A 14127-nucleotide genomic window follows, 5' to 3' on the forward strand; every position below is an offset into this window, starting at 1 on the left:
TGCCTGAGGCTGGCACCAGAGAATAAAGAAAAACGAGCGGCCATTTGTTTTTATTTATTTTATTTTATTATTATTTTTTTTGTGTGGTCGTTTTGTTTTGGTGGGTGCTTTTTGGAAGTCTTAAAGGGGCAGGGCAGGGCAGGACACTTAGTCCAGAGGCAGGGAATCTGGTGATCTCTGGGCACTCTAATACCCTGGGATGCACGGAGCACGGAGGCCCCTTACGGAGATAAATAGCGTCCCGGCCACTCCCCTTCCAACGCGACTCCACCATTTTGGAGCAGCGGCCAGAGCCAGGCCATGCCCACAGCAACAGCGGAGATAAACTCCATAGCAGCCAGGCAGGAAGCAGAAACCCTGTCTGCGCGCAGCTGCGCAGCACAAGCCACTAGAGGTCGCTGTTCTCCCAGGAGAGGAGGGCCACAAACCAACAAGAAGGGAAGTTCTTCCAGCCGTCACTCGTCCCAGTTCTGCAGACTATTCCTATCACCATGAAAAGACAAAATTACAGGCAAACCAAGATCACAGAGACACCAGAGAAGAAGACAGACCTAACCAGTCTTCCTGACAAAGAATTCAAAATAAAAATCATAAACATGCTGACAGAGATGCAGAGAAATATGCAAGAGAAATGGGATGAAGACCGGAGGGAGATCACAAATATTACAGAAATGAAACAAACTCTGGAAGGATTTATAAGCAGAATGGATAAGATGCAAGAGGCCATTGATGGAATAGAAACCAGAGAACAGGAACACATAGAAGCTGACATAGAGAGAGATAAAAGGATCTCCAGGAATGAAACAATATTAAGAGAACTGTGTCACCAATCCAAAAGGAACAATACCTGTATTATAGGGGTACCAGAAGAAGAAGAGAGAGGAAAAGGGATGGTAAGTATCTTGGAAGAAATAATTGCTGAAAACTTCCCCAAATTGGAGGAGGAAATAATCGAAAATACCACGGAAATACACAGAACCCCCAACAGAAAGGATCCAAGATGGACAACACCAAGACACATAATAATTAAAATGGCAAAGATCAAGGACAAGGAAAGAGTCTTAAACGCAGCTAGAGAGAAAAAGGCCACCTATTAAGGAAAACCCATCAGGCTAACATCAGACTTCTCGACAGAAACCTTACAGACCAGAAGAGAACGGCATGATATATTTAATGCAATGAAACAGAAGGGCCTTGAACCAAGGATACTGTATCCAGCACGACTATCATTTAAATATGATGGCGGGATTAAACAATTCCCAGACAAGCAAAAGCTGAGGGAATTTGCTTCCCACAAACCACCTCTACAGGGCATCTTACAGGGACTGCTCTAGATGGGAGCACTCCTAAAAAGAGCACAGAACAAAACACACAACATATGAAGAATCGAGGAGGAGGAATAAGAAGGGAGAGAAGAAAAGAATCTCCAGACAGTGTATATAACAGCTCAATAAGCGAGCTAAGTTAGACAGTAAGATACTAAAGAGGCTAACCTTGAACCTTTGGTAACCACGAATTTAAAGACTGCAATGGCAATAAGTACATATCTTTCAATAGTCACCCTAAATGTAAATGGACTGAATGCACCAAACAAAAGACACTGAGTAATAGAATGGATAAAAAAGCAAGACCCATCTATATGCTGCTTACAAGAAACTCACCTCAAACCCAAAGACATGTACAGACTAAAAGTCAAGGGATGGAAAAACATATTTCAGGCAAACAACAGCAAGAAGAAAGCAGAGGTTGCAGTACTAATACGAGACAAAATAGACTTCAAAACAAAGAAAGTAACAAGAGATAAAGAAGGATACTACATAATGATAAAGGGCTCAGTCCAACAAGAGGATATAACCATTCTAATTATATATGCAACCAACACAGGAGCACCAGGATATGAGAAACAAATACTAACAGAACTAAAGGGGGATATACACTGCAATGCATTCATTTTAGAAGACTTCAACACACCACTCACCCCAAAGGATAGATCCACCGGGCAGAAAACAAGTAAGGACACGGAAGCACTGAACAACACAGTAGAGCAGATGGACCTAATAGACATCTATAGAACTCTACATCCAAAAGCAAAAGGATATACATTCTTATCAAGTGCACATGGAACATTCTCCAGAATAGACCACATACTAGCCCACAAAAAGAGCCTCAGCAAAATCCAAAATATTGAAATTCTACCAACCAACATTTCAGACCACAAAGAGAAAGGGACTGTGGAGGGTGTGTGGGAAGGGAGGGAGAAGAGGCTTAAGGGGCATTATGATTAGCACACATAATGTAGGGGGGGTCATGGGGAAGACAGTATAGCACAGAGGAGACAAGTAGTGACTCTATAGCATCTTACTATGCTGATGGACAGTGACTGTAATGGGACATGTGGTGGGGACTTGATAATGGGGGGACTCTAGTAACTATAATGTTGCTCATGTGATTGTATATTAATGATACCAAAATTTAAAAAAGGAATAATTAGACTTAAAAAATTAGCAAAAAACGTTATAAATTTATAGGTACACTGTCATTAGCAGTAATCATATGGTAATCTAATTCTTCAAGACAAGGTCTGTCTTTTGTTACTTTTATATTCCCTAAATAGCAATTTCTATGTTCTGGTTATATGGTAAATAAATAAGGAGGATGTAAAGATTAGTTCAGGTAGACTAATTTTGAAATTGTTTTTCAATGTGAATTGTATTACTGGTTGCTTAATTATTTTTATCAAAATAAAAATAAAAATCTTTATTTTATTTTGGAGCCAAATGAGTACAAGCAATAGGTTAGTTTATATATAATGAACCAGAGAAATCACAAAACTGAAACTTGACAAAGATCAAAGCGGCAAAAGCAAACAAAAAAACTGACCCTAGAGCAAGTTTGCACTTATTACACATTTTCATAAACAATAATATATTAGTCAAATACATCATGTTATAGAAATACAACATACTATGTTGAAGTTCAATCTTTGGCAGAATTTCCTTAGAAATAAAATTCCAAAGCATCTTGTCAATGAAGACAGTTTGAAACTTTATTTAAAGGATATAAACCTTTAGCATTTTAAAAGAAAAAAATTCAAATCCCAGTCTTATGTATCATAATCTAAAAGTAAAACATACCAATTACTTACACCCCATATTCTCACCTGTCCAACCAGTATAGGTAGAGCAATCATGTGGATCAGCTGTCTTCAGCCCTTCTTCCATTTGCTGTAGAAGATCTTTGATTTTGTTCTGGATCCTCCTTGCAAAATTAAAAATAATCTGAGAACCAAAAGAAGGCACAAATTTAAATTGCATAAGAATAGAACAGTGTGGTAGCAAATACTTTCAGTCTAAATAGTAAGAATGTAACAGACAAATTATATTACTTGGCCCATTTCAGTGCTTCATTGACTAGAGGGAGTCTACTTTGGTTTTATAAGGTAAATTTAAATGAAATAATGCCCTATATGAACTATAAATCACAAGCAGGATTACACAAGTTGTAAGCACCAAAGAAAAAAAATGAAAGAAACAAGAAAAAGATGGATTTGACTACATAGATATTTTAACTTCTATGAGTGAAAGAACATAAGAAAGATGGTTTAAAAGTTAATGAAAAGTAGAAATATTTGCAATATAAAATACAAAAAAGACCAGAATAATACAAAATAGATCAATGTACCTCCTAAAAAGAAAAAAATGACAAGCTTATGGAAAAATGTCCAATCACTTAGCAATTAATGAAATGTAAGTAAGTACAAATACTACAGATTGTCTAAATAATAAACCACTTAAAATATTTGAACACCAAGGCTACGAGGAGCTAAGGAAACAGGTACTCTTGCATCTGGTAGTCTTTCCCAGGGGAAATTTAGCAATATTCCCAAACTCACAGTTGATAGTACTGTTCAGGTTTTCTGCTGTTAATGATTTTTGAAAAATCCAGTTGCTGTACCAATTGGTATGGTAATTAAAATACTGATTATGCCTATGGAACTGTCTACTTCTCCAATATTTTTTAATTTTATGTATACTTTATTTCTACCATTAGGCACAGAAAAATTTATCACCGTGATGTCTCCCTGACAACTGACTCATTACCATAATGGAATGCCCCCTGTAGTACTTTAGAGAAATTATGTTACTGCAGTTAGGGCTTTCAGTGCAAATTTTACTGAAATTTGGGAATCTGGACAAAAGCCAACCCTAGAAGTTGTTACAATTGTAATGTGGAAAAAATGGCAGAGTAGGAAGGCAAGGCAGAACCCTCCTCCCGAACACATGCCAAGGAAGCCACTACAATGAATACAACTGACCCTGAAAATGACCTGAAGCCTGCAGAACAGACCACCTACACCTGGGGAAGAAGAGGAGACCACACTGACAAGGGTAAAGTGGCAGAGCAATGATCAATCAGGAACCCAGCCCTTCCCCCATCCCAGCCCACAAATGGAAGGGAAAGGAATGGAGTGGGGAGTGGACAGGCACCCAGGAACTTTGCACACCTGACCCGATAGATCTGCTCTGGGGACAGGAGTCCATACTGAATCAGGCTTTGGTGATTACCATGGTTGGACACCAGGAAGAGTGGGAACACTTGCGGAGCCTAAGACTCCAGCTGCTTGTAGAGATCAAGCATGCCTCAGCAGTCCCACTGAGACCCAACACAGACATGGTGGTTTGAAAGACTTGCCAGCAGTGGGAGGAGTGCCAGAGGAGTGAGGGTTAGACGGGGCACTCTCCACAGAGGAACCAGCAAGTGAACTATACTTCCCCAGCCATCCTCAGCCCATCTGGTTGAGTGTTTGCAAAGCCTGCTCCAAATGCTCCATCTCCCTCACTGGTGGCTCAGAACTGGGGTGTGCTTCCCCACATACCCAGCTAGCTGCTTGGCCCAGCAGTGGTCAGAAACGGTCAGACTTCACTGTCTGGCAGGCAAAGGGAGGTTTTCACAACTTTCTTGGCCCTCTCTCAGCCCAAATGGGGAGGCACCTGTGGGAGACAGCTCCAAGTGCCCCATTTCCCTCACTGGTGCATCCCCCCTACATACTTACCCTGCCCACCCCACCGGCCCAGCATCCCCACCAATGCTGCCTGACAGGCAGAGGGCAACCCTGCCCATGACTTCCCAGATGCACTGCAATGCTCACAAAAGGCCCCTGCTGACAGATCAGCCACTGCCTGCAGACAAGCAGAAAGGCGGCCCCGCCCACGGCCCACCAACAGCAAATGCAGCTCCCCCACAAAGGAGAACCACACACAGGTGAGCAGAGATGAGCTTCTGGGCACCACAGGGTGACTTCTTCATAAAGCCATTACTATCTAGACAAGGAAGCAGAGCAGATCCATCTAATACAAAGGAAGAAACACAGAAACCCTGACTAAATGAAGAGCCCAGGAATGTTCCCAAACAAAAGAACAAAATAAGACACCAGAAAGAGGGCTAAGTGAAACAGAGACCACCAGTCTTCTTGACAAAGATTTCAAAGTAACAGTCCTAATATGCTCACTGATCTGTGGAAAAGCATTGACTGTCTCAGTGAGAATATCAACAAGAGAGAGAACATTTGAGAAAGAGCCACTGAGAGCTGAAGAATACAGTAACTGAAATGAAATATACAGTGGAGGGAATGAATAATAGGTTGCTACAAGTAGAGGAGAGAGTCAATGAGATGGAAATTAGGGAACAAGAAAACAATGAATCTGAGGAACAGAGAGAAAAAAGAATCTCTAGGAATGAAAGGATGTTGAGAGCTGTGACTACTCCAAACAATATTTGCATAATAGCGGTACCAGAAGGAGAAGAGGACAGAAAGTCTCTTGAAGAAATCATAGCAAGAAATTTCTCCAATTTCAGTGTGGGGGTAAAGTACAGAATTTTCAGAATCTCCCACCTGGCCTTAGTCCATTTATATGTCAATAGGTATTTACTACTGCAGCTTCTCACAGCCTCTGGGGCAAGGGGTGGAGAGAGGATGACCATCCTCTCCTTCCCTCTGATCCTGGTACATAATAGGTCTGGTGTCTGTCAGTTGCCGGGGACTTGCCTGTGGAGTTCCTCCAAGAAGGGGCAGGTGGAGAAGTGACTGCAGAGGCAGAGACAGAGAACACTAAGAGGGCTATGCTAGTGGAGACCCAGAAGAAAGGGAAGGAGCAAGAGTGGCAGCATTATGAGCAATAAAAAGCCCTTTCCCCCAACCTGCCTTTCCCTTGACTGATTTTGGTTCCACTGGTTCATTCGCCCAGAGCCAGGAACACCCATTCCCTCCCTGGAGCTACACTGGGGAAGGAAATAGACACCCAGGTTCTGGAAGTACAGAGAGCCCCTAACAAAAGGAGCCCCAAGAAAACAAAACCAAGACACACAGTAATTAAAATGGCAAAGACTAAAGATAAGAGAGAGAATATTAAAGCAGAAAGAGAGGCAGACAGTTATCTACAAAGAAAACCCCATCAGGCTATCAGCAGATTTCTCAGCAGAAACTTTACAGGCTAGAAGGGAGTGGCATGAAATATTTTAATGTATTGAAAGGGAAGGACAGAATTTTCCCAAACAAGGATGCTTCAAAGTGTTATAAAGCAAAACCACACTGGAATAGATATCAATCACTGGCTATAAGACTCCCTGTAAGATCTGGCTGCACCTCTTATCCCACATAATATGCAGTGTATGTTCACAAGAAGACGTACATTTCTTCAGTGTTTTCATGGTATCAATCTTTGAATCAGGATGACAGTGCTCTTTTCACAGAAAGAGTGAGAGAGAGAGAGAGAGAGAGAGAGAGAGAGAGAGAGAGAAGAGAAACAGACAGATAAACAAACATTGCATGATGTTAGGCAAACCAACCACCCCAGTTCAGTTCTTGAAAAAAGTTTCAGGAAGTCAAATTCTTCTTCAGCCATATTTTTTCCACATACTTCATGAGAAAAATTTTGGGGAAATAATTTTTTTCTGTCTGTCGTCTCCTAAAACATGTACATACACACATACTGTGCACCTCTCTGCCTCACCTGCAGGTTCTACATGAGGTATGCACTTAGGCTAGTATGTTCATAGGCTGTGTTCTATATTACATTCAGAAAAAAATAAAAAGGATATATAAATTTTACAAATATTACAGGTGATTAAAATGAAATGACACAGGGGAGAGGAAAAAAGATGGCCTGAGAAGTGTGACAGAAATCTCCCCAAACCACATATATTTTGAAAATACAGCAAATACAACTATTCCTAAAAGAGTGACTAGAAGTAACAGTACACTAGCCAGCCTACTTCTGGGAGAAGTCAACACCTCACGAAAAAGGGTAAAGTAAAAAGCCACAAGCCATCAGGACCCAAGCACTCCCCCCTCCCCAGCTCACTGGCAGGAGGAAGAGAATCAGAGCAGGGAGGGAGTGGAAGCACAGGACTGTTAACCAGCACTAGAAATCTACCCTGAGAGCACAGACTCACACTGCATGGTGCTCTGGAGATTAGAGGGGCTGAAAACCAAAGCAAGAGACTAAGACTGTGAACAACTTCCCACAAATGGCTGCCCTGGGACAAAAGAAAAGCAGGAGCTTTGAAGGACTTCTCAACAGTCAGAGAGCTGCTGAAGGGGCCAGCATTTAGGAGAAGGAACAGGTGGACAAAACTGTCCTGGCACCCTCAGCCCAGCAGGTTGGGAGCTTTCAGGAGCTTCAGGTGCTCCATCCCCCTGGTTGGCAATGCATCCCCGAGGTCCCTCACCATGATAAACAGTCTGCTGCTCCTTCCTCCCCACTGCCACCTGAGCACAAACCCACTGTCCTCACCATTGCTGCAGATGAGAAGGTGGGCAGCCCCACCTACAGAAACTACACAGCATAACACAGAGGCTTTTCTCTGCACACGGCAAACCGGCCCAGACAGTGGAGACAGGCACAATGACAGGGGAGAACAAAAGGGCTTTTCCCTCCCTGCAAACACCTGTGCCACTTGCCTGTGACCCCCGCCATAGCCTAGGCCAGCAGGAGAGCAGCCCCGCCCATGGCAGTTTAAGGGATTAACCCACAGATCACTCTCTGGGAGCGGCTAACTAGCCCAGAAAGTGGAGACAGGCACTGCGGCAGAGAAGCACAAAAGGGCTTTGTCCTTGCAGCAAAACCTGCGCTGCTCGCCTGTGACCCCAGCTGTCACCATAGGCCTTCCTGAAGGTGGCCCCATCCACAGCAGATAAGGGGACTAACCCAGAGGCTGCTCCCTCACGTGGTTAACTGGAACAGACAGTGGAGAAAGGCACTGCGTCCGGGAAGCAGGAAGGAACTTTGCCCTCCCAGCTGACACCCAGGCCATTCGCCTGCAACCACTCCCATTGCTCCAGGACTATGAAAAGACAGAAGAACCTTGTTCAATGCAAAATCCCTCAAACACCAGAAACAGGGCTTGGTGAGAGAGACTGAAATTACTCGTCTTCCTGAAAAATATTTCAAAATAAAAGTCATAAGCATGCTAACGGGGCTACAAAAAGTACTGAACAGCTAAGGGACGAATTCAGGAGGGAAACAGACACCTTAAAAAATACAGTAACTGAAATGAAACAAAGGAGGGATTTAAAAGCAGATTAGATGAGGTAGAGGAAACGGTAAATGGAATAGAAATTAGAGAACAGGAATACAAAGAAGCTGAAGCAGAGAGAGAAAAAAGGATCTCTAGGAATGAAAATAATAAGAAAACCATGTGACCAATCCAAACAGAACAATATTCACATTATAGGGGTATCAGAAGAAGAAGAGAGAAAAAGGAACAGAAAGTGTCTCTGAAGAAATAATTGCTGAAAATATTCCCAATACGGGGAAGGAAATAGTCTCTCAGGCCATGGAAGTCCACAGACCTCCCGACACAAGGGACCCAAGGAAGACAACACTAAGCATATAATTTAAAAAAATGGCAAAGATCAAGGACAAGGACAGAGTATTAAAGGCAGCTACAGAGAGAAAAAGATCACCTACAAAGGAAAACCTATCAGGGTATCATCAGACTTCTCAGCAGAAACTTTATAGGCCAGAAGGGAGTGACATGATATATTCAAAATAATAAAAAAGAAGAGCTTCAAACCAAGAATACTCTACCCTGCAAGATTATCATTTAAATTTGAAGGAGGGATTAAACAATTCCCAGATAAGCAAAATTTCAGGGAATTTATCTCCCACAATCTCTACAGTGTATTTTAAAGGGGCTGGTCTGGATGGAAGTGTGCCTAAGGCTAAATAGCAGTCATCAGAGAAAATAAATTCACAGCAAAGGAAGAAGACCCATTAAGTACTAACCAAATGCAAAATTAAATCAGCTACCCACAAAGTCAGTCCAGGAATACACAAAGAATACAGAATATGACACTTAACATATAAACAGAGGAGAAGGAATAAAAATAAGGGAGGGGAAAAAAAGAATCTTCAGATTGTGTCTATAAGAGCATAATAAGGTAGACTGTAGATAGTAAAGAAGCTGCCATTGTAGCTTTAGTAACCACAAATCCAAAGCCTGCAATGGCAATAAGTACATATCTATCGATAATCACCCTAAATGTAAATGGTCTGAATGCACCAACCAAAAGACACACATACAAAGAATGGATAAAAAAGGAAGACCCATCTATATACTACTTACAAAAGACCCACTTCAAACCCAAAGACATACACAGACTAAAAGTGAAGGGATAGAAAAAGATATTTCATGCAAACAATAGGGAGAAAAAGGAAGGAGATGCAATACTTGTGTCAGATAAAACAGACCACAAAACAAAGAAACTAACAACAGACAAAGAAGTACATTACACAATGATAAAGGAGTCAGTTCATCAAGAAGATATAACCATTCTAAATAGCTATTCACCCAACATAGGAGCACATAAATATGTACAAAAAATACTAACAGAATTTAAGGGAGAAATGGAATGTAATGCATTAAATTTATGATACTTCAACACACCACTCACTCCAAAGGACAAATCAACCACACAGAAAATAAAGAGACAGAGGCACTGAACAACACACTAGAACAGATGAACCTCACAGACATCTATAGAACACTCCATCCAACAGTAGCAGGATATCCATTTTTCTCAAGAGCACATGGAACATTTTCGAGAATAGATCACATACTAGGCCAGAAAAAGAGCCTCAAAAAATTCAAGAACATTGAAATTGTACCAACCAACGTCTTAGATCACAAAGGTATGAAACTAGAAATAAATTGTACAAAGAAAACAAAAAGGTTCACAAACACATGGAGGCTAGACACTATGCCCCTAAATAATCAATGGATCAATGACCAAATTAAAACAGAGATCAACCAATATATGGAGATAAGTGAAAACAACAGTTGAACACCCCAAATTCTATGACATGCAGTGAAGGCAGTTCTAAGAGGAAAGTATATAGATATCAAGGTCTATTTAAAGAATGAAGAACAATACCAAATGAAGAGTCTAAATTCACAATTATTGAAACTGGAAAAAGAACAAATAAGGCCCAAAGTCAGTAGAAGTAGGGACACAATAAAGATCAGAGAAGAAATATATAAAATTGAGAAGAATAAAACAACAGAAAGAATCAATGAAAGCAGGAACTGATTCTTCGAAAAAATTAACAAAATAGATAAATCTCTAGCCAGACTTATCAAGAAAAAAAGAGAATTTAAACACAAAAAAATCAGAAATAAGAAAAGGAAAAATCATGACAGACACCACAGAAATAAGAATTATTAGAGAATACTCTGAAAAATTATTTTCTAACAACCTGGATAACGTAGAAGAAATGAACAACTTTCTAGAAAAACACAACCTTCCGAGGCTGACCCAGGAAGAAACTGAAAATTTGAGAAGACCAATTACCAGCAATGAAATTGAATCAGTAATCAAAAAACTACCCAAAGAAAAGAATCTCTGGACCAGATGTATTCACTGCTGAATTTATCAGACATTTAGAAAAGACATAATACCCATTTTCCTTAAACTTTTCCAAAAATTAGGAGGGAATACTTCCAAATTCATTCTATGAAGCCAGTATCACTCTAATACTGAAACCAGGCAAAGACAACACAAAAAAGAAAACTAGAGACCAATATCCCTGATGAACAAAGAGGCAAAAAAACTCAACAAAATATCAGCAAACCAAATTCAAAAATACATCAAGAGGATCATACGTCATGTTCAAGTGGGATTCATCCCAGGGATGCAAGGATGGTACGACATTTGAAAATCCATCAACATCATCCATTACACATCAATAAAAAGAAGGTCAAAAATCATATGATCATTTACATAGATGCTAAAAAAACATTTGACAAAATTCAACCTCCATTCATGATAAAAATTCTCAACAAAATGGGTATAGAGCGCAAGTACCTCAACATAATAAAGGCCATATATGACAAACCCACAGCCAACATCATACTTAATAGTGTAAAGCTGAAAAGTTTTCCTCTAAGATCGGGAACAAGACAAGGATGTCTCTCCCCATTTTTATTCAAAACAGTACTAGAAGTCCTAGCCATGACAATAAAACAACAAAAGAAATAAAAGGCATCCAGATTGGTAAGGAAGAAGTTAAACTGTCCCTGTTTGCAGATGACATGATATTGTACATAAAGAACCCTAAAGAATCCACTCCAAAATTACTAGATCTAATATCTGAATTCAGCAAAGTTGTAGGATACAAAATTAATACACAGATATCTTTTCCATTCCTATATGCGAATGATGAACTAGCAGAAAGAGAAATTAGGAAAATAATTTTATTCACAATTGCATCAAAAAGAATAAAATACCTAAGAATAAACCTAACCAAGGAAGTGAAAGACCTATACTCTGAAAACTACAAGACACACATGAGAGAAAATAAAGAAGACACCAATAAATGGAAACACATCCCATCCTCAAGGATATGAAGAATTAATATTGTCAAAATGGCCATCCTGCCTAAAGCAATCTACAGATTCAATGCAATTCCTATCAAAATACCAACAGCATTCTTCAAAGAATTTGAACAAACAGTTCTAAAATTCATATGGAACCACCAAAGACCCCAAATAGCCAAAGCAATCCTGAGAAGGAAGAATAAAGCAGGGGGGATTGCACTCCCCAACTTCAAACTCTACTACAAAGCCACAGTAATCAAGAGAATTTGGAACTGACACAAGAACAGACCCACAGATCAATAGAACACAATAAAGAGCCCAGATATAAACCCACATACAATACAGGATAAAGGAGCCGTGGATACACAATGGGGAAAAGACTGCCTCTTCAATAACTCGTGTTGGGAAAACTGGACAGCTACATGTAAGAGAATGAAACTGGATTATTAACTCCATACACAAAAGTAAACTTGAAATGGATGAAAGACCTGAATGTAAGACATGAAACCATAAAACTATTAGAAGAAAAGAGGCAAAAATCTCTTGAACATAAGCATGAGAAGTTTTTTCCTGGATAAATGTACTCAGGCAAGGGAAACAACATAAAAAATGAACAAGTGGGACTACATTAAACTAAAAAGCATGTGTACAGGAAAGACCTCCATCAACAGAGCAGAAAGCCACCCTACGGTTTGGGAGAATATATTACTAAATGATTCATATAATAAGGGTTAACATCCAAAATAAAAAGCTTACATACCTCAACACCAAAAAATAAATAAATAACCCAGTTAAGAAATGGGCAGATGACCTGAAAACATTTTTCTAAAGGAGAAATAAATATGGCCAACAGGCACATGAAAAGATGCTCTGCATAACTGGTCATCAGGGAAATGTAAATGAAAACCGCAATGACATATCACCTCACACCAGTTAGAATGGCCACTATCCAAAAGACAAGAAATAACAAGTGTTGGCAAGGATGCAGAGAAAAGGGAACCCTCCTACACTGCTGGTGGGAATGACAGTTGGTGCGGTCACTGTGGAAACAAGTGTGGAGGTTCCTAAAAAAACTAAAAACAGAAATACCATTCAACCCAGCAATCCCACACCTAGGAATTTACCCAAAGAAAACATTCCTGATTCAAAACAACATATGCACCCCTATGTTTATTGCAGCACTATTTACAATAGCCAAGTTATGGAAGCAACCTAAATGTCCCTCAATAGATGAATGGAAAAGAACAGGTGGTACACATACACAATGGAATATTATTCACTCATAATAAAAGGGAATCCTGCCGTTTGCAAAAACATGGATGGACCCAGAGGGTACTATACTAAGTGAAATAAGCCAGGCGGAGTAATACATATACCACATGATTTCACCTATGAAAACAAAATGAACAAAATAGCAGTAGACTCACAGACACTGAAAAGTGACTGGTGGTTATCAGGGGGGGTGGAGTTTGGGTAGGTGGGTGAGGAAGGTGAGGGAGATAAAAAGGCATAAAAATTCTCAGTCATAATGTAAGTTGGTCACAGGGATGATAGTAGAGCATGGAGAATATGGCCAATGGTTCTGCAACATTTTCCTATGCTGACAGATAGTAGGTGTACTAGAGGGGGTGAGGATTTAATAATATGGGTAATGGTTGAACCACTGTGTTGAATACTTGAAAGCAATGTGACATTGTATATCAATGATACTTCAATAAAAAATTTTAAAAATATGCCTGAGTTTATTTTTTAACATCACTTAACCCTTCAAGTGCCACATAAATGTCATCTTATCTGAAAAGCCTTCCCTGATGCCAAGAGGGGGAAAAAATTTTCCCTCTCTCCTTCTAGGTTATTCTTACCTGAGACCACCTCTCCCCCTGTAATAAAACACAGATAAACAAGAGAAAAACAAACAGAAGTTTCCAAACAAGAAGGTATACCATGTATACTTCATATATGCGGGGGAGATATATCCAGGAAAATGAGTAACTCCCCAAGAGGGCTCAAGCTGCCACTTAAATACCATCTTCAGCTAAAGATGAAAGAGATGTAGTGGGGAGGTGACCGGGAAAAGCACAGTAAACACGGCTGGGGTTCTTACAGAGATCTGCATCTATGCCTTCTCCACTGAAAAGAGCTTCTGCATATTTGGTCATCCTTCTTTACCTGGTACTGACAAGAAGACATTCTTACAAATGGAGACGTCTTTTATACATGCATGTGTCCCTTACGAAAGATATCTACCCT

At 40.1% G+C, this 14127-nt stretch overlaps 1 protein-coding gene across 3 annotated transcripts in view; it reads right to left on the reverse strand.

Annotated features, from left to right (window-relative positions):
• LANCL2 (LanC like glutathione S-transferase 2) overlaps positions 1 to 14127 on the reverse strand; it is a 240610-nt gene that overhangs the window by 99467 nt on the left and 127016 nt on the right. For all 3 annotated transcript variants that reach the window (XM_036910340.2, XM_036910339.2, XM_036910338.2), the window contains exon 2: positions 3161 to 3278. In XM_036910340.2, coding sequence (XP_036766235.2) covers positions 3161 to 3278 — 118 coding nt within the window. The remainder of the gene's footprint in view (positions 1 to 3160; positions 3279 to 14127) is intronic.

Source organism: Manis pentadactyla, chromosome 7, assembly GCF_030020395.1.
Source record: "Manis pentadactyla isolate mManPen7 chromosome 7, mManPen7.hap1, whole genome shotgun sequence".
NCBI lineage: Eukaryota > Metazoa > Chordata > Mammalia > Pholidota > Manidae > Manis > Manis pentadactyla.